Source organism: Manduca sexta, chromosome 25, assembly GCF_014839805.1.
Source record: "Manduca sexta isolate Smith_Timp_Sample1 chromosome 25, JHU_Msex_v1.0, whole genome shotgun sequence".
In the NCBI taxonomy this organism is placed as follows: Eukaryota; Metazoa; Arthropoda; class Insecta; order Lepidoptera; family Sphingidae; genus Manduca; species Manduca sexta.
The window spans coordinates 13,964,689-13,986,548 of record NC_051139.1 but is presented as its reverse complement, the minus strand read 5'-3'; the positions used below and the strand labels follow the sequence as shown (position 1 = coordinate 13,986,548).

General features: G+C 36.0%; 3 protein-coding genes across 8 annotated transcripts in view; 2 read left to right on the top strand and 1 right to left on the bottom strand.

Annotated features, from left to right (window-relative positions):
* The first annotated feature begins 32 nt into the window (after window positions 1–32).
* On the top strand, window positions 33–10,462 carry LOC115441467 (ankyrin repeat and MYND domain-containing protein 1). 3 transcript variants are annotated; one of them, XM_030166270.2, is made up of 15 exons: window positions 33–334; window positions 699–872; window positions 1,185–1,394; window positions 1,950–2,153; window positions 2,360–2,568; window positions 3,122–3,242; window positions 3,313–3,496; window positions 3,919–4,441; window positions 6,460–6,628; window positions 6,729–6,947; window positions 7,086–7,325; window positions 7,752–7,890; window positions 8,338–8,542; window positions 8,800–9,148; window positions 9,815–10,462. In XM_030166270.2, exons 1-15 carry the CDS (start codon window positions 185–187, stop codon window positions 10,013–10,015), a joined length of 3,297 nt encoding a protein of 1,098 aa, XP_030022130.1. In that variant the 5' UTR covers window positions 33–184; the 3' UTR covers window positions 10,016–10,462. The 3 variants fall into 3 exon arrangements, with proteins under 3 accessions (XP_030022130.1, XP_030022131.2, XP_037298853.1); XM_030166271.2 differs by having other exon boundaries at window positions 33–422; XM_037442956.1 differs by lacking the exon at window positions 33–334 and having other exon boundaries at window positions 730–921.
* LOC115441470 (deoxyribodipyrimidine photo-lyase) lies at window positions 10,306–15,561 on the top strand. The gene is made up of 7 exons (XM_030166273.2): window positions 10,306–10,763; window positions 10,918–11,120; window positions 11,297–11,455; window positions 12,042–12,240; window positions 12,701–12,893; window positions 13,143–13,384; window positions 13,606–15,561. Exons 1-7 carry the CDS (start codon window positions 10,355–10,357, stop codon window positions 13,779–13,781), a joined length of 1,581 nt encoding a protein of 526 aa, XP_030022133.1. The 5' UTR covers window positions 10,306–10,354; the 3' UTR covers window positions 13,782–15,561.
* A 337-nt stretch (window positions 15,562–15,898) lies between these two features.
* The window catches only part of LOC115441472 (protein tyrosine phosphatase type IVA 1), a 35,978-nt gene continuing 30,016 nt past the window's right edge, over window positions 15,899–21,860 (bottom strand). For 3 of the 4 annotated variants that reach the window (XM_030166276.2, XM_030166278.2, XM_030166279.2), the window contains exons 4-6: window positions 19,768–19,934; window positions 18,595–18,726; window positions 15,987–16,930 (exon numbers count right to left, since the gene is read on the bottom strand). In XM_030166276.2, the coding sequence (XP_030022136.1) occupies window positions 16,822–16,930; window positions 18,595–18,726; window positions 19,768–19,934 (408 nt within the window). In that variant the 3' untranslated portion in view covers window positions 15,987–16,821. Of the gene's footprint in view, window positions 16,931–18,594; window positions 18,727–19,767; window positions 19,935–21,860 lie in introns of all 4 variants that reach the window. The other variant, XM_030166280.2, reaches the window with a different exon arrangement.

The following is a 21,860-nucleotide window of genomic DNA, read 5'->3' as shown; positions in this document are numbered from 1 at the left end:
TAAAAAGTATCTAAATAAATGAGCTTGCAAACTTCGTGGTATTGTACCAATAATAAATGCTTTTTATTTCAAAGTAATGTCACTATGATCTTTGAAATGTTTTTGGCATGTCAAAACGACATTACTATAAATATTTACAATATATGTAGGTAATATAATTTTTGATATGTTTTAAAAATTTGAAATGGTGAAAAATGATGAAAATTGTACGTCAGGCCAATTAATTCCAACAACAGCGGAGAAAATATGGCCTTACGAACAATATTATTTAGGGCAGAGAGATCAAGAAAACAGGAAAAATGGTCAGGGACAAAACTGCTGGACAGGAGCTGAGGTTACATCACATTCATATTATAATGCTTTCGTTCGTCCTTGTCAGTCTTCCCAATAAACCTGAAAAGCATTTCTTATTAGCAATACGAGTAGGTAAACTTTTAATTGAACGTATCTTAAAAACCTATGCACACAACGTAGGTTATGAATGTTATAATCATAGCATCTTACTTCTTAAGGCATAATATTTTATTAATGATATTATGAATAGTATTCAATAGTTTTTAGGTTCATGATATTACGAAGAACACGTTAAAGAAAATTCTTGTTTGCTTATTCTTGCTTATAGCATATATGAGGATATGGTCGCGATTGGCCCGCGATGTTCTCTCATCATAAAACCATTACCAGTTATAATTTAACAGTCCTTAGATTCGTACACTGGCCATTTTCTACGAGACACCATGCACGGCTTGGGCGACTATAGATGGCGCTACTGCGGCCCCGATGGAGCATTCGTCACCTACGAGGGTAGTTTCTACGCGAATCGCATGCATGGATATGGAACCATGTCGTATCCTAACGGGAAAGTGTTCACCGTTAGTAGTATTTACGAACTACACAATGAATATGAGATCAGCTAAGTAGGTAGGTACGCAGAAGAAATTATAGTGCACACACTTGTGCTGCTGATCTGGCGTCTTCTGATAGTAGACTACACAGTAGTAGGAACTGAGAAGACTTATTGTTAAAAATAACCGAGGAGAAAATGAATATCGTTACATCGATTATAATAGGTCATATTTAAACATTAATTAAAGAATAATGCGAACCCAAGGCATAGAATTACTTCCTAATAGTTTCACAGTTTCTAATTATATTTTAAAATAACTTCCTGTCAATTTCTATAGGGTATATACCACAGTAACATGCGCTGGGGTCCAGGGGTGGAATCCATGGCGTGCCTTAACGAAAACGTGGGCGTTTGGCGTGGAACCCAGCTGGTCAGGCTGGCCTGGAGGCCTTCTGCTCCGAGTGTAGCTGTCGATCTGGCCTCTACTTATATAGGCAGAAGTTGTGTAGAGCCACACCGAGTTTTGCTCACTCCAAGCATAAAGGCTGTTAGTCAAATTTCTGATATTAAATTATAAATATTTTTCTTTAATATGAATTTTGTAGAGACTACTCTTTTCTTAAAATATTAAGCCTAAACTTGCAATTGTTAAAAACAAAGTATTACTTAGTCATTAAAACATTATGAAATGACAACTATGGAAAATGCCTCGCAAATACTTACGTCACATACCACTTAGGTATCGAGTAGTCAAGCCATACTCAATCTGTTTTAAACAACTTTAATCATTGAAATAACTACTTTGCTGATTTTATCGCGGGTTTTATATTCTAATTTTCTCCCGACGTTTCTTTTGGGTTTATTGTAATTTTGACTTTTTGGGTGACCAACTCCTCAGTCTGCCCCGTTACCACGAAGATGCCAAGTCTTCGAAACGTCGAAAGAAAATTATAATATAAAAACCGCAAAATAGTATTATTTCAATATCGTAACAGTCGCGAAACATAAGAACTCATAACTTCAATAATTATTATCAAGTACTAGTGATTATACAAAACTTTGTTACATTTGTTGTTGAAATAGTTAAATGAACACTTTACAGATCGGTGAAACGAATAGTGCTTTAGAACTCCTCAAGCAATGCGGCTCCGAGCCCATGAAAGCCGCTGAGAAATGGAATGAACTCTATTCAAAATACTCCAATGACGTAGAAAGCCAGCTATGCCACGTTGATGTGTTTAACCATGATTATTATAAAGGACAAGTTCCAGTCCTTGAAGAAGTTACTATAGATTCTCCTAAAGAAGTAAAGATTTTTCTTCTTAACGCTGAATTTAATAAAGCAATACTTTTAACTAATTCCAATATCTAAATATACATACATTTTCAAGAACTTTATTTACACTTTGTAAGGAAAATGCTTTAACACAGATTAGCACTTTCATTTATAACAACAGCATTATTCGACTATTCTAAAGTAATAGGTATTATTTTACTTTGTTTTCATATCAGACGCCACCAAGTGACGATCAAGCGAAACTGGATTATCCAGAAACAGAAACCTATTACGCGTGGAACAACAATCAAATGATGATCCACATGATGAAACACTGCTTCACGCATGAGAGTCAAAGAGATCAGTCCTTATTTGACATCACTAGTGTACTCTCTGGTCCGAGGAAACGGTTCAAGCCGGCTGCTCAACATGAACTGGATTGCAGGTGACGCTTACAATTTTATTTTTTGGTTATTATTCAAATTAAATTTAGAATCAAATTGAATTTTAACGCTATTGTTATTGAAACTTATTATCGTTTGACTATTACGAGGCTCCCTTACCAGTTCCGGTTAACTTTAACTCTACATTAAAAGAAATATAATGTTACAATCTAAGGTCCATACCAATAAACATTTTAATCAGTTGTTAACCAAAAAAATAGATAATAGGTATGCATCCATATCTACACTGACTGTCTCTGTGCCGTAGTTGTGTTACGGCACTCTCGGGTTTGATCCCCGGGTCGGGCAAAGGGATATTGGGTTTTTCTACTCAGTGTTGGGCCCGGAGTATGAATTTTGTGCCCAACACGTCGATAGGCTCGCCCCATGTCATTATGGAATGGAATACTCCCGGAGGAAAGTGGGTGCACCAGTTGCGTTGCTTATCCGTTCAGAGATAAAAGGCTTGAGGCTTTTTGAGGCTCTACAAAAAAGGTGCTGCGCTTGCAAACAAATATGATTTTCAATACAAATGCTTATTATTATCATTGTCAGAACTCTGCTAATGGCAAGTTACCTTGGACATGTAGCTAATGTAGCTCAACTTATCAACGAAAGTGATGTCCATCCGGATGTGGCTGACATGCAAGGGAATTCTGCTCTTATCTATGCTGCTGTAAGTGCTACATTTACCCACGAACTCGTTTTCTAATTGAATATACATTAAATTATATGTATGATTTCAGTGCGGTGACCAGACTGATATAATCCATTTCCTAGTGGAAGCTGGTGCGAATATTGATAGTTATAATGACTCGTGTTGCACTCCTCTGGGTGTGGCTTTGTTGAAATTTGCCTGCACTGAGATTGATATCGCGGCCAGCGGGATGATTCAGGCTTTGATGCCACCTCCCACAGTACCGCCAGCTCGTGAGATTATAAATCATTTTCTTGGTTGAAGTATAGTGTTATATAATTTTAGTAAAAGTTTTTGGCCTTACCTTCTAGATACAAACCCAAAGCTTCTTTTTTACTATATATTGTTCTATTAATATACAGAAAATATGTAGGCTAATGTTGCAAATGCGAAAGTTTAGATGTTTGTTACTCAATCATGCCAGAATAGATGAACGGATCTAGATAAATTTGGCACAGAGATATAGTCTGAAGACTACATAGGCTACTTTTTCTCCTGGCAAAATATATAGTGGAACTTTTATCTCAGGAAACCTGTTTCACTCGGGCAAAGCTGCGAGAAAAAACTAATTTCTAATAAAAATATCTCTTCGCATATTACACTTCGTACATTCTCTTAAATAACGTAACGTAACTTAGCAAACACCATTTTCCAGCCCCCATGGAAGAGAAAGCCATTGAGTGGAATCTACTTCGTTTTGTATCCCCTCCAAGCCCTACAAGCACAGTAAATAGAACTCCAAGTAAAATCATGAAGGCGGCTGCAACGAAAAAAGATAAATCCTCAATGTCTTTAAAAGACGCACCAGGCATCAAGAAAAAATCGGAATTGCCTGGACTAAAAGGAGATGTATATGATAATGAATCTGTGGAGTCATTTTCTGACGACAAACGACTTTACCACAACATAAATGTTGCTTATGCACTGAAAGTTCATGACCTATTTCAAATACCTAGTGCCATTAGTCCTATTCCGTATATTTTCGAAGTAAATGATATGGTAAGAGAAATAGATGCTACCGAAGAAGACCAGAAGAAAGTAGCAGAGAAAGCACCAAAGAAAATAATATCTAAAGTGATTAAAGACACCATGAAGCCGAGCAAGGAGATGATGTGGCAGAGTACTGACAAAGACGACTTTACGTCTATTGACAGTAGTGAAAAATTAAAAAATGACATGTAAGTTATTTATAATACAATATACAATCATTGAAATTAAACTAATTTTTCGGATTCTATCGCGGTTTTTTGTTTTTTATTTTTCTCCCGACGTTTCGAAGACTTTGCAGCCTTCATGGTCACGGGGGGGACTGAGGTGTTGTTCATCCGCAAAGTCAAAGTTACAATATCTACCTACATTTTACAATTATACAACTTTTTTAGAATTTTTAGCTGTTGGTGGTCCGATCTACGCAGAATGAGCTCACAGTGTCTTGAAGTCTGGCAGCCGGTCTTTTGGGTTCCGATTTAATTAAATGTAGAACTGGATCCCAGGCTTGTGCAAGCTTCCAACCATCTTCCCTATTGAAATTAGGATGTTTTTAATTTCAATAGCCTCGCGAATCATCCTGGGCAGAATCGGTGTTCTTTGGCGAAGATTTGTGGCTTGTCTAGTCGCAGATAATGATTGGCGCCTCCTTCAGAGTGTTCAGCGACTGCAGACTGCGTCAATGTTCTTTTACGCGGATATTTCTCCGATAGCGTTGGTATACTCGGGTCGGTATACACTGACTGGTAAATCTAATTTGGAAGCACGCTTCAGGACTGTCGGTGACTCCTCTTACATATGGTAATACAACCGGAACACGTTCAACTGTGGCTGGTTTCACTCGGTTTCTGTGACGGCGGCGTGGAATTTGGAGCTTGTTGTCTCGCAGCACTTGCTTGACATGTTGCAGCTCAGCGGCCAGGTGTTTCTCGTCACAGATTCCTTGTGCTCTCTGAAACAAAGATTTGCCCACGGTAGCTAACTGTTTTGGATGGTGATGAGATTCACCGTTCAGATATTTATCAGTATGGGTCTGTTTCCGATGCACAGTATGACTTAAGGTCTGATTAGGATTACGGATGATTAAAACATCTAAGAAAGCAAGAGAACAGAACAGAATAAATCGCTACCGTGGGCAAATCTTTGTTTCAGAGAGCACAAGGAATCTGTGACGAGAAACACCTGGCCGCTGAGCTGCAACATGTCAAGCAAGTGCTGCGAGACAACAAGCTCCAAATTCCACGCCGCCGTCACAGAAACCGAGTGAAACCAGCCACAGTTGAACGTGTTCCGGTTGTATTACCATATGTAAGAGGAGTCACCGACAAGATTGGCTACATCCTGAAGCGTGCTTCCATAAAAACTTATTTTAAGCCGCCTAAGAAGATTAGTCAATTTTACCACCCTGTCAAGTGTCATATACCTCTACAAGAACCGGGAGTATACAAAATAGCTCGCCACCGTGGCCTCTTATATCGGACAAACAAAAAGAAATATAGGGACCCGCGTAAAAGAACATATAGCTGACGTGAAACACCGACGCTCGACGAAGTCTGCAGTCGCTGAACACTCTGAAGGAGGCGCCAATCATTATCTGCGACTAGACAAGCCACAAATCCTCGCCAAAGAACACCGATTCTTGCCCAGGATGATTCGCGAGGCTATTGAAATTAAAAAACATCCTAATTTCAATAGGGAAGATGGTTGGAAGCTTGCACAAGCCTGGGATCCAGTTCTACATTTAATTAAATCGGAACCCAAAAGACCGGCTGCCAGACTTCAAGACACTGTGAGCTCATTCTGCGTAGATCGGACCACCAACAGCTAAAAATTTAAAAAGTTGTATAATTGTAAAATGTAGGTAGATATTGTAACTTTGACTTTGCGGATGAACAACACCTCAGTCCCCCCGTGACCATGAAGGCTGCAAAGTCTTCGAAACGTCGGGAGAAAAATAAAAAACAAAAAACCGCGATAGAATCCGAAAAATTAGTTTAATTTCAATGTCTAACATTCGCGTAAATATAAGAAATCAATATACAATCAGGCATGCTTTTTATCTCTGAAAAAGTAGAAACTTATATTCATCTCATTATGTCATCTATAAAAGGCAAGCCCACAGCCACAGTGACTGCACATTCTAATCACGGCTAACTTAGGTAAACTATTGTGAGGCGCCATCTCTTTACATATTTTGTTATTGTTTCAGGTTAGCCCGCAATATGCTAACAATACTACAACTGTTAAGTGATGGAGCCGACCCTCGACTAGTGAGGTGTCCACAGCCAGCTTTATTCATCGCAACCGTCTCCGGTAACGCCGATCTTATTCGCCATTTGGTATCATACGGAGCGAACGTGAATGAAATGTATCCTCAGGTGTGTAAACGTGTACTATTAGTTATATATTTTTTTTAAATTGCTTAAGCTTCGACATTTTCTATGGTTCTGTAATCCTACGATTCCTTTTACATTTCAGACACTCAACTATACAGCATTAGACGTAGCTGTATCTCGACCTTTAACGTACCAAAACTTAGAATTAATTCGCGCATTGCTTGAATGTGGTGCTGATGCAACCCACCGATTGCAATATGATGATTTGGAGTTAAAGGATCCTCTGATACTCGAAATACCTGGACCGACCTTGTTGCATGCCGTTCTTGCTAAGAAAACCGAAATAGATAGCCAAGAAGAGGTATCTATAGCTCACCTAATTTAATATCTTACGTTTTTATTATTTAATTGTAATTGGTCCTTAATTAATGTGTTTTGTGAATTCCTAATAAACGGAATGGAACATTTTAAATGCTTAACGATCAAAAAAAAATTGCAGATACGTCATCAAGTGATAGAATTGCTGCTAGATTACAACTGCAGTCCAACTCTGCAGTTCAGAGGGCGGTCGGCTCTGGAGGTGGTGATGACTAAACGAATAGACCTCCTGGACACGTTCATAAAGTGTCCACGGACAGATCTGAACGCGGTGATAAACTCTAACAATCAGACACTTCTGGTTAAGATGTTTTCTGTGCCATTTTGCAACTCGATACCGGCGTCGGAAAGATTGCAGGCAGTGTGTATTTTAAATTTTTAGTGACATCCATTTTACTAATCATATTGTTTGCGTATCTGTACATAGCAATAGATAGTATTGCTATCCAATAACTCTTTGTTTACAAAGTAGGTGCAATACGCTCGTCACTGAAATGTTACATGAGATGTCACATGCCATATACATGTTATAATATAAGTTATTATACTAGCAACAATAATCTGGAAATCGAAACACACATTGTGTGCTTCTGCTCTGCCGGTTGGTGGTAGAAATAGACATATCGGTGACATTTTCTCAAGATTCTTGTATTTTCTTCTATTTACCTACTCTATGCAGATCTAAGGCTCAGTGAAAGTGTGCTGAAACGGTTCTGGCTTCTAGTCGTGATTGTTGTGTTTGAGCCTATCTATTTTTTTTTAAATAATGTGATAAAATACATTTTAGCTTACCAACGTACTGCTGTTCGGCGCTGATCCGCTCGCTAGTTGTCAGAACTGTGATGAGACGTTTCAAAACCTATTTGTGTATGCGCAGAGAGTACTGTCGACAATGGAAAGTCCTTCTACTAAACAATCTTCGGGAGGTAAATTTTGTTGACTCTTTGGTTTTATTTTTACTGTTATAATGCACTTTTTAATTGATTTCAAAAAAGGAGGTCACTATTCGACCTGTATGTATCACCGTGATTTTCTCAAAAACTACTCATCTGATTTGGATAGGGTTTTCGTTACATTATACACCTGCCTTCGTCTATCCCTTCACCACCTTGATTTTGTCTGAATGAGAATGCCTATATCCTTAACTCTGCCCGTATACCGAATGTACAAAGTGTATAAAATAAATCAAATTAGTATAAGTAGTTTTTATGTATTTAACTGTGTACTATTAATCAGTACAATATTAATATGATCTCCTCTGTGGATATGATAGTCGATATAATATTATGAAATTGAAATCACTATCGAATAGGGCAAACATTCTAATGATTTAAGTAATTTGCGCTTTTTCTAAGTAACCTAACCTTTAACAGCTGGTAAACCCGATCCAAAAGCCAAGAAAGTTGAAAAGCCTAAAAAGGATGATAAACTATCGATGAAATCGCTTGGGAAATTGGGCACGGACGATGTAGGGGACTACAAACAGGCAATCGACTTGGTGACGGAGTGCGCGAGACTGCTGCACATCAGATGGCTGCAAGCAAAGTTGGTCATCGAACTTCTCAAAGTTATTGAAAGGTTAGGCCGCAAATGCAAGATAGATGTATACGGTTTTATAATAGCATTATGCCTTTTTCGCCTTTCAGGAGGAAGAGGTGTTATATATCCAAATTTCGTTAGATATTTTGACATAGCAACCATCTCAGGGTTCAGACGAAAAACAAAAACCCAATATATACCTTTATTCACGGCAGTAAACTGTCAAACGCGTGTATATTATTATTACTCCGGTAATATCAGTTAATTAAATCAAATTACGAAATTGCTACTTTTAGATACAAACATCGCCAATGGAACATGATAATTAAAGAACACAAGAATAAAAAATGCACAGGGATCTGGGTAACAGCTACGCGATGCTTGGAGGTTTGGGACATATTGAAATCGACTAAGAAAAAGCTATATAAAGACAATCGTGTTTTAAAACAATTGCTATATATAGTTCATTTCTATAACACGAGGCCGATGACTAAATTCAAACAACCTTACATGACTGCTAGAGACAAAAGCATGATAGAGTCTGACGTGAATTACATTTTATATGAGCACAAGATGGCTACGAAACTTAATCCCGAAGTGCCACTAAAGAGACCCTACGTTACTCCCGAACTTTATGTTAAAGCTGTGAGTATTATTTGGCTCATTCATTTTTAATATTTCTTTTTTTGCTCTACATGAATGTTGGAAATTATATTAGGTAGGAATTTAAATAGGTACTTAGCACTTGAATTTTAAGTATATATTAATCATTTTTGCCATATTAAAATCAAATCTTGAGTAGGTATTTTAAAAAGTAAACTTAAGTGGTGGTCGCAATAAAACGGCGCGCTTACCATATGTTTAGAAGCTATCTATTAGAAATTTAAGAAACATATAGAAAAAATTTACTCATATATCTCTACATATATTGTTTCTTTACTTTGGACTTTTAATTATAATGTGAATATTAATTTTATAATGAAAAAGCCACTCAAATTGTTGATTTCGTGCATCACTCCCTATACGTTATTTTAATTTGCAACCAACACTATCATATATACAATTTAATAAGGAATCTTATGAAATTTTAAATTATAAAAAACCATAAAATTGATTTTTTAGACAAATTATTTGTAACTCCTTGCATACTTCCGCCCGTACCTCGTGCGCAGCAAATATGTGGAATGAATACTCTTAGCTATTTACTTGGGGGTGCGCCTTAATAACTAAAATTTACCTACACAAGCCCCTATAGTATAAATCTGGACAACGTTACTGGTATTTCTAGTCATTGTCGTATTATTATTTCAGGATGAAAAATTTTACGTGTGCTTCGAATGCGCTATGCCATTTGAAGAAGACAAAATTGTTTGTCCTGTGTGCGAGCTAGTATCCTTCTGCTCTGATGATTGTATTATGATAAATATTGAGAGGACTAACTGTCATCCATGTAAAAATTATCTCAAGCAGAAATACTTCGCATATCCTGAAAATAGCGGATCATCAGTTTAAATGACTCAGATAATAAATATGTCAATTATTACAGTTTTTTTAATAAGTAATAAATTACACAATATGAATACAACAGTGACTACACACTGCTGCTTAGCGGCAGAAATAGACATTGCGGTGGTACCTACCCAAGCGGACTCTCACATATTGTGAGAGACCTACCACCAGTAGAAAGTACAAAGCTTGTCAGAGATGGAGATCTGTGAACTTTGTCTTATCTGTTAACTGACAAATGTCATTATTTTGACATGTCAAGGTCATACTTTTTTATTTACAATCTGTGGTAGCTTGTAATAAATGGCGGGTTTACTTTTTTATTTCGCAATTATTTGAAAATTAATGCTGATCATTCGTACAGAATCCTTAAAAGTTGTATTAAAAATGGCATCGGCTGCAAAAAAACCTAAATTATCAACATCGTCGCTATCAGTAACGGCGGAAACAGGGAAGAATGTTGAAGAATTTATGAAGGCTTTGCAGACAAAGAGAGAGACCACCGCTGACTCTATTTTGAAATATAATTTCAACAAAAAGAGGATTAGAATCATATCTCGAGAGCAGATGGTCCCGGACGACTGCGAGGGGATAGTGTATTGGATGTCGCGCGACAGCCGGGTGCAAGATAACTGGGCTTTCCTGTTCGCACAAAAACTCGCACTCAAGAACGAAGTACCGCTACACGTTTGCTTTTGTCTAATTGCTAAATATTTAGACGCTTCCGTGAGACAATTTCATTTTTTAGTAAAAGGTAATTATTTAACATACCTCGTACACATTATCACATCCATGAAATTTATCATTTACTGCTCACCACACAAATCTCGATCATTTAGTAGTTAAAGTAAGCATTGTGATCTATCAAGATGTTTCACTTTGTTATTGAATTTACCACAAAATTCCAGGTTTGGAAAAAGTAGCAGCAGATTGCAAGAAGTTGAACATATCATTCCACCTGTTGGAAGGTAGTGGAGCTGAGGTGTTACCACAGTGGGTCATTGACCATAAGATAGGGGCTGTGGTGTGTGACTTCAACCCATTACGAGTCCCACTGGGATGGTTGGAGGGGGTCAAGAAGGACCTCAAGAAAGATGTACCTTTAATTCAGGTATTGTTAACTCTTGCTATTTTACATATATGTGTAGTATTCTTGCTGATTAGATGATGTATAAATATTTATGTATCATTCTAAAAACTTCTACAATACAAATATGAAACAAAAAAATTATCTTGATTAATTGTTAGGAATATGAATCAATAATGTAGTATTTCTGTATTTACCAGGTGGATGCCCATAATGTAGTGCCATGTTGGGTGGCATCAGATAAGCAGGAATATTCAGCAAGAACCATCAGAAACAAGATAAACTCTAAACTTGATGAATATCTTTCAGAGTTTCCACCTGTCATCAAACACCCATACACCAGCAAATTTGAACCTGAGGTAAATATACAAAAAAATGTGCAAAATACGAAAGATATGATAATGGTGCATATATATTATGATATGATGATAAAAACCTAATCTGGTGCTCAGAAATGATGGTTATCATTTAAGATTATTATTTGCAAATATTGCATGTGTCATGCTGTTTATGCAAATAAAAGACCATCCAAATATTAGTAGGCTAAAGATAATCCTTTATCAATAAGATCAATGACCTATAGTTGTATGTATTGCAGTATAGGGTTTGCAATTGATATGGTTTCAGTGAAATGATTTCACGATATTATAATAAAATATACATGGTAATTTTGACATTGCGTTACTGAATGTATCCACATACTTTTGAAAATAACACTACAATGAGTTCCTCAAACTTTAAAATAATAAGGGTTTAAATGATGAAAAATTCAGAAAACTCAAGGAGGGATAATTGTTGAAATTATTTGTTATTCATTAATTACAGTTTGATTTATTAAAGCATTGTCAAGATGACCCTGTATAAATAAAAAAAATCGTACAAAACTGTTTTGCAACATAAAATAAACCTCTCCTCTATAATATTTATTTATATATTAATTTACAGCCTATAGACTGGGACAATGCTATAGAAACAAGAGAAGCTGATAAAACAGTGGGTCCTGTTGAGTGGGCAAAACCTGGATATGATGAAGCGCTGAAGATGCTCAAAAGCTTCATTGACAAGAGGCTTAAAATATATGCAACAAAAAGAAATGATCCGACTCAAGATGCTTTAAGCAATATGTCACCATGGTTCCATTTTGGTAAGTGTTATATACTTTTTTTTATTTGGACATGGCAAAGTGCCCCTGTTGGTAAGTGGAGGGGGTCCAATACAATGTTCATTGATGAGAGATGATTACTCTTGACAGCTGATACAATTATACTGGCCTGTTGGAACTGGATATACACAGGCAGTTCCTGGTATGCGGCGGACTTATGTGGGCCACTATGGCAAGTTTTAACACCTTGTGTATGGTGGTCACTATTCAGGCCAATATAAAATATATACTACCACTAGCCAAAGTGCTTATTGATCTTCATCTGATCTGTTTATTGATTTTTATCAGATCCTCACTGTTTCTCCATGTTGGCACACCTGTTAGTCTGCAGAATTTATTATTGGTTGTGGAAGTTGATTTGAGACAAAATTATTGATTATGGCTTCAACTGATATACTCATTTAAAAACCAGAATGGCAGTTAATGTAACTTGGTGTTTTAGGTCAAATATCTGTTCAAAGAGTGGCATTATGTGTACAGGAGTACAAATCTAAGTACACGGAGAGTGTGAATGCATTTTTAGAGGAGGCCATAGTGCGGAGAGAGCTGGCAGACAACTTCTGCTTTTACTGCGAGCATTATGACAGCGTGAAGGGAGCAAGCAACTGGGCACAAAAGACATTGGATGATCACAGGTAACATAAATGTTTAGTTACCAAATTGTTTATTTGAAAGCAAGATAGGCATATTTAATTATTAATGTTTTAGGCAACTCAAAAACACGGCCCTTACAAATTTTGTCTACATAAGATTTTTTTATTTATAATTAATATGACACTAAAGTCTATCTTATAAATTCTGCTATATTTATTATAGCAGAATTTATCTTGCTATTTACGACTCATAATTATTTTGTTTACATGTACCTATACATTTTTTTACAGAAAAGACAAGAGATCTCACATATACACATTAGAAACTCTCTCCAAATCAGAGACTCACGATGACCTGTGGAACTCGGCTCAACTGCAACTGGTCAAGGAGGGCAAAATGCACGGGTTCCTGCGCATGTACTGGTGTAAAAAGATTCTCGAGTGGACGCCCAGCCCGGAAGACGCGCTCAAGTACGCGATATATCTTAACGATCACTACAGCATTGATGGAAGGGATCCCAGTGGATTTGTGGGTAAGTTTTGTGAAACCTTTTCATTGTGGTTTCTAATGCCTCGTCGTAAGGGCTTACTCAAGTCCAGCTGTAATATAGTGGGCAATATTCTATTAGACTATCACTCGTATATTTTTTATTACCTTGTGACAATATATTTTTTCCTTATTAGATATTAGAGTATTAGTGATTGTCCTAAAACGAATGCATTCATCCTATTGAATTCTTGCTTCATCTTGTAGGTTGCATGTGGTCGATATGCGGCATCCACGACCAGGGCTGGGCCGAGCGAGCGGTGTTCGGCAAGATACGGTACATGAACTACGACGGGTGCAAGCGCAAGTTCGACATTAAGGCTTTCATAGCCAGGTACGGTGGTAAGGTGCACAAGTACGTACCTGCAAAGGCAGGCAAGTAATAATCGAATACTATGTGTGTTTGATATTCGAGGTTTATCAATCGTGCCAGTTTGTGAAAAGAGATGTCAATGTTCTCGGCCAATGTACTAGATAATAACGCATAATATTATACTCCTAAAAATACTTACATTAAAATCAAGACCATTACCAATGATCGATACGTAAGTGTAAGTGTGGAAGTTACAAAATGATGTGGTCTCATGATGCCACCATCTTTACACTCAGAAACTATCGATAAGCTGACTTTGAGCAGTCGATAAGTCAGTATTCAAACATTAACAAAATTTTATATTAAATAATCAGTAGATTAGTATAGTATCGAGTATCGATAAAATCCATAGACAGCCTACTTTGTACCTGTCGTTAGTCTTCATGTGATCACCTTATTTATATAAGATATGGTTTATAATGCGTGTGTCAAAAATAAAACATTTTTATCGCACTGTTTGACCAATTTACTGAATAAACAATACTTTATCAATTATAGACAAGGACGTGTCCAAAAAATGAAAATTAAGCTAATTAAGTAGACACGACATCGAATATTTGTGAGTTTAATAATTAAATTGTCATGCAAAGTCATGCAATTGTATAGCATCAAAGTTGTTTATTACGATTTTAGCAGCATTTTCTGACTACTTGATGTAATTACTGGAAAATTTATTTATACAATTAATTCCTTTATCTTGATCACTGGTTCATCGTGTATTTTACAAATATTGCTACATAATATTATACATGTTATGTTTTTATTGTAATTTTAGATTTGTAATACATTTTCATATTTCAACAGCTCAATTATAATCTCGGTAAACAATTTTATCGTTAAAGTTGGTTTTAATATAAAAATCTACATAATTTTTTTATATTATACAAAAGGGTGAATTGCTTTTAATTCCCAATTTTAATATCAATTGGATTAAGATCTGTGTGAAATCTACCTCTCCATCTGACAATTTGTCAATTTTAGTCTCTTTGTCGATATTTGTATGAACGTGATCATTCATACGATGTTTTATGGCATTATTACTTATCGAGACGAGAGATATGTATGTGGCATACATAAACACAATCTATGACAATATAAACTAAACTTAAGGCGCTTCCTCCAAAAAAATGGCACACTAACCGTATTTTTAGGAGATATCGACCCAATATTTACAAAATACAAAAACTTCAACATACATATTTCTACAAACGTTAAGTCTTAACTTTTGTTGTTTTAAATTTTTACTATCTGGGTATGGTGTTATCAATTTCACAATTAAAATACCTCTAAAATTGTTGATTCCCTGCATTTTTTCTTAAATTACACATAATTTTTGCAACCAACATTATTAAATAAGTCTTTTTTTCATTAAATTATTTAAATCTACATTGTCTCGCCGTAACTCGTGCGCCAAAAATATGTTGAACTAGTGATCAAGGCCATTTGCTTAGAGGAGGTTCTTAAGTGATTAGATAAATCATATATGATTAAAATTCAATATTACTTCCACATACAAACTACTCGTCTCTACTTTGAATTACATACTAAATGTATTAAGTTTTGTTTGCAATATTTACATGTTTATATATAAGTAGAAATGTAAGTAACCACTGCGGGTCATTGATTTTTAATCACAATAATGTTAAGATATTATAGTTCAGTATTGTAGTTTGTTTCAACTTGAGATATTTTATATCTTGTTACTTTGTATGCCTACTTTAATTCTACCTCAGTTTGTCAATAAAATTGCTTTTTGTAAACATGTTTTTAATAAAGCGTTTATCAATGTGTGTTAAATTTTATTTGCAATAGTAACATAATCTAATTAATTTCTCAAGGTTTTCTCGTCCACTAAAAGCAGGTCTGGATATTCAAAATAATTAAAACGTCCGTAGTTATGTGACATTAATTCTTTTTTAGAAATAGTTATAAATATTCTAATAAATTGTTTTGACGTATCATAGGGGCAACTTTGTACGTCAACGTGATAAATAAAGTATTTTATTTTATACTTTTATGCGAGATTTCGTGCCATTATTTCCTAGTTTAGCTGAATAACAGTTTTGGACAGCGATCTCACGCCACAATCCATGAAGGGTTAGCAATAAAATAAAACATCAATAAATGCTTATAAATATTTTTATTTATGTGATTGTTCCTTTAAATGTTTTTATAGTTCGATAATCTTCATAAAATTAGAAATAGAAAAATAATATCAAAGACCTATTTTATTTATTGGAACTTTTAGTGAGTCAAATTTGTATTGCGTACGGGTACATCGTTCAGTTAGAATTTCAGTTATTTTGTCAAGTATATAGTTTTAAACAGTTACATACTTACATCGGAGTCCAACATAACCAAACGATTTACAAAACTAAAATACAACTCATAGAATATTTCGTCAAATAAAATATTACATCGTCTCGGGAAAGCAACTGGTAAGGTTCGGTATTATGACGTATTTTATTAATAATAAAGTCTACAATAGGAAAATAACATTTAGAAAAAGAAAAACATAATGTCACACAAAGAAATTAAAAATAAATTGAAAAATGTATCAGTGACGTGGACTGTGTAGTTATTACAGATATGACATTTTATTATGATTATAAAGTATAAATACCCGATCAACTGTTTCAACTATGAACACAAATCGTGGCTCGCTTCTAGTAACATATTCCACTAAGACACAGTACAGCACAAGGGTTATACGCGTTACTTCCGACATAATAGCGACAAGGCTCCAAAATTCATAGAAAACGTATAAACATTTCTATTGGACATTATAAAAAGAAACGTACGGCGCGAACCAAAATAAACGGGAATGTGTGCAATGTTCCAAGCTAGTCCGTTGACATTGCGTCGTTCGGTTAACAACCCGGTGAAATGATACAAAATGATACTTCAAAACTGCGACGTACTATGAATAAAAAACCTAAGTGAGTTGTGTATGCTCCCCTTGTCGGTGTGTGTGTGAAAGCAGAGCTACATCATTCGCTGTTAGGGGCGCGGGACGGTTTCCTAGAGACTCGGCGGCGGAGCGGCGCGACCTACTGCACGCAGCAGTTGTTCTTGTGCCCATTCTTCTTCAGGCGAGACTTCGGCCGGTACTTCTCTAAGTAGGAAAGTTGCTTGGCGTTGATGGCGCCCCGACGCTGACTGGAACACGACAACACGTGCATTATAACACAAGATACGAGACGACTGGTAATGCACACCAATTATCAGTCTTATAAAACTTTCGCAAAGCTATGCTTAGTTAAAACGGAATATTTTCGATCAGCTGTAAGTCAAAACCCGCCATCTTGCCTCTTAATAAGGTTAAAACTAGGAAACTGGTGATGTTTTTGACAGCTATTTAAGTAATTCTTAACCACCTCTTAACGCTAAAATAAGTGTATCAGACTGTATATTTAATACTGTAAATACGCGATAGTCGCTGAGTAGGAACGATTTATTAGACAATGAACATCGACTCCTACAACTTCTGTTTATTACCAACCTAACTTTTTAACTTTACTATAACCTTGCGGAAACCACGCCTTTATTAATATTATAGCGCGACACAAACATTTTTATTTAAAATAAATACAAACATTTGTATGTACACAACGAAATCGAGTGGAAAGTTTGTACAACTTTCGCGTGTATTTGTAATTGCGTCGCGCTGGCTCGGCCGTTCAGTGGATGCAAACGGGCCAAGGTTCACAACGCACCAGTAAACAAGGACGCAACATATATACAGATGTAACATTATTCACCGTGGATAATTTACATCCAATGCAATTATGTATTGACGTGGGCTTGCAAAGGATATTATTTATTATAGAGCCCGGAATAAATTTCTTAGAACTAGACATGTATAACATGAACTATTTGCGACAATCAATTACAATTATAGAGGGCATGTTGAAAAAATAAGTAAAAATATAAATTGATATAACAAGACAAAATCTTAAGGGTCCTGATCAGGCTATTTCTATTTACATCTTATAGTCGGAATCTGAAGATGACGCGCCCCTTAACAACATAATGTATCGGTGATTTATCATGAAATCTGAAGTTTTATCATCGCGGCGGCTTGTTGAAGGTGCGACCGCAACAAGGTCGTTTAACCGCAGTTACTTGATACCAGACGTCGAATAATACTACTTGATGCATCTACCGAATATTCATTACTTATGAATTATCAGTAAATCGGGAGTAGCAACGATATTAAAGAAGTAAATAACATTCTCATAATCATTATATTGAGTTCCGCGATCGAGAAAAACAACCATATTGAAGTAAAAGAGCAACATTTTCACTTTGTTTGGCATCTTGCGTCTGATATCCTGTCCGTGGAATTTTATTTTACAATACGATCGAATTTAGTTACTGTGTCCAATTTTGTACACATCATCCTACCCATGACGCCCATTAGACGTTCAATCCTACAGATGTAATATCATTAGCATTTAATTAATGTTTGTATCACGGTCTGAAATACTTATCAATAAAACAAAAGTTATCTTTGCGTTTATTATTGCAACTTCTTTAAAGAATAGTGTTTAGTGAAAAAGCTAGGTGAAACGGTGGCTTGACCGAATAATAAATTCTTTCCCAACTTCTAAACTGAAACACAGTGAGCTGTCAACGCCATAGCAAGAAGAATGCGATACCATAGCTATAAAATCGAGCTATAATTCGTGAACTTTTAGAGTAACAGGCTAAAGTAAAAGCTACAAGAGGTGCTCACGACAAAATAGTCGTAATTTAAGCAAAATTGACAAGAAATTTTACTGTCAATGAAGAAACTATTAGGTATATAAAAGTCTACTCACTCCCTGATAGTTTCAACGGCTTCCTCGTATTTCATGCCCAGTTCGATGAGGGCGATGGCGACCATCACCGGCGCGCGGCCGAGCCCCGCCACACAGTGCACTGCCACAGCCGCGTCCGGCTTGTTCTGGGCCCTGACAACAACATTAAATTACATTAGCTATTTGCAAACGCTTACTAACTACATTATTTTTATATAGTTGAAGGTACAAAAACGTATGGGCCTTCAGATGGCGAGAGCCACAGTAACACGCAGAAAGCAACTAAAATCATTACTACCGTCGTATTGAACAAGAAATACTAAATGAGAAGGAATTGACAAATCGATAACTAAAATTGTTTCTCAGGCTAATAGATGTTTTTAAATTCTCACTAGATAACACAAATTTACGTTAATTTTATACATTTTAAGACAGTTTTATTTAAATTACAGTAATCTTTTCGAATACAGCCACAGAAAAGAGGTTTGAAGGTCAAAATTGCAATTAAAAAGTCTCGACTTATTTTCATTAATTATTCGATTTGTATCAAAAATAAAAGCGCAATTAGTGCGCCATATCTCATGTGTTTGTTTACGTTATTCTGACATTCCAGATGTAGTAATAGTTGCAAATGTTATCCGACAGTTAGAGTAACAAAAACAATTATACGCCACGCTGTCGGAATTTAGCATGGAAAAATAAATACTGCCAGATTTTTATAAATTAGTTACCATCAATTACATTTGCCGTAAGACGTTACGTACAACACTCAAGTAGCAGTGTGCAAGAAATATTCAGTTTCGATTCGAAGGATATTGTAGTCATTGTATTTAACCCACTCGGCATACATAATAACATCTGTCTCGCGAAGACGAGTGCATTGTACCACCCAATACAAAATACTTTAAAATTTGACTGCTTAATCTTTCCATATCCCTCAAACAACAGTGTGTACTGCTGTAATTAATTTGGACTAGAAAGTTTTCACAGCAACTTATTTCACAAGATTTCTAATATGCGTTCAAAATAGCTGGAAAATTTCAATATTTCTATACAAATGCAATTCGACGTAAGTCCTGCGAGCATCGAAATTTGCAGAAGTCAACTTGGCGTCATTGCTCACACCGTATTACTTGCAGAAGTGACCTGCAAGTTTCCTGGTAGTAAATGTTATGTATGTAGAATGCAACTCACTTGTCGCGCAGGATCTCGAACCAGTCGTCGACGACGTTGACGGGCGGGAAGGTGCCGTCGTCGTATGCCAGGTCGCGCACCTCGATGTTCTCGGCCTTCAGCGGCGCCGTGTCGTAGCTCGGCTCGCAAACGCGCACCACAGTGCACACGTTGTGCTTCCTCAATTCCTGCAAACAACGGAATGTTCACTTAAATACAGAATCAGTCAAATTAATCCAAGATATGCATAAGGAAAATGTGCGTCCAATGTAAATGGAAACCTTTAGTCAAATTATAATCAAGATGCTTGAACTGAACGAGGTCAATGCAAAATATGTTCTCTATCCCGGTGCCTACTTGTTTTCTTATTTTGTAAATTATGTGAACTTACAGGAATATTATTGAAATGTTGAAACGTAAGCCTTTGCATTGTCGTGTCTTCTACGCTAGTCCCAATTTCCTTAATATTTCATTAGTAACTCGACATTTGGTGAGCAATTTTTGAATAATAAGAGCCTTGTACTCGTATATATTGTACTATCCCACAGTTGGGTCCGCGCCTCCTCTACTATTTTTTTAATTTCTCGTTTTAATATGAGGTTCCCACATCTATAAAAGCCGCAATGCAGATAAAAGTCAGGTTTAAAAACATCCTTTGTTGCATTAAAACCTCTAGATCAGGCAATAAAATCTTATTAATAATTATCTGTAAGCCCGCTTATAGTTGCAGTAACTGAATATGAATTAATTACTGTCCTCAAACTCATGGATGTAAAAAGATAATGACTGGCTTTATAAGTATTTTGTATCTACGACTTCTTTCCTGGAGCAACATACTTATAATGCATAAAAGCAGTATCATTATAAATCTTCAAAGCATTATGCAGGTAAGAAGGAATTTAAAGAGGAAAAATAAACTATTAGTTGACTTTGTTTTTTCATCACGTCACTTTGGCACATGAACGTGACTATGCCAACATTATCAGAAACTTTTAATAGGGAACGTATTTCATACTTTGTGTTCAATTATCTTACATACAACCAGTCAAAATTTTGAGATTCCTGTACATAATCGTATGTTTCGAATTATTTTTCTTATTAATAAAAACGAATAACAATAAACAAGTACATTGTTAATTGCTGCAAGTATAAAGTTTTCCTCAACATTCCGTGCGATATCGCAAAGATAAAATTGTCTAAAAATAAGTAATATTTAAAAGGAAATAATATTTAGAAGGACTGGTCTCTCATATGTGAGTGTCCGCCTGGGTAGGTACCACCGCAATGTCTATTTCTAGAGCCAAGAAACACTGAAGTCACTGTTGTGTTCCGGTTTGAAGAACAATGTAGCCAGTGTAACTACTGGACATGATAAGACTTAATATCTCATGTCTCATGGGATGGGATGGCGAGCGCAGTGGAATACCAAACAATACTTTGTAATTCGGTAGGTGGATAGTGTGTCTACTGTTTATAGGCGGTTGTATCGCTAAACATCAGGCGAAAGGCAAGCTCGTTTCGTCATTCAAAACAAAAAAAAGAAGAAAATTAGATGTGCATAATTTATAACAAATTTAATGAAACTGGATCAGTCTCGGCGGGCGACCGCTGCCTCGTGTTTGTCAATTAACACGACATTGAAGACCCCACCAATTTATAAATTCGGTTGGTTTTAATTCGTTGCGGACATAAACGTTATTATTATCATTCATTGCATATTACATATTTATTACGGGAAGCTAACAGTTGAAGCCGGCCGTTTAGAATTCTATGATCAAATACCATAATCAAAATGGCATCAGTCGGTGAAAGAAACTCTTTGCGAACAGTAATTTAGATAATGGAAACAAGATAATATTCTACATGTTTTTATTGGTTAAAAAATCCGAAAAAGAATTTTCTGCATTACAATCGTATGTTTTTGCATTGACCTCATATACGCAATTATCGTTAACCTAAATCCTAATGCTTAGGTTCGGAATTATCATAAACTGATGTCGACCATTGAACGTCTGGAGAAGCCAGACATTTACGCCACCACTTTGTGACTAACAAGTCAACGTTATATGCGTTTCTAGAATACTAAATAACTTTAATGATCACCTATACAAGTT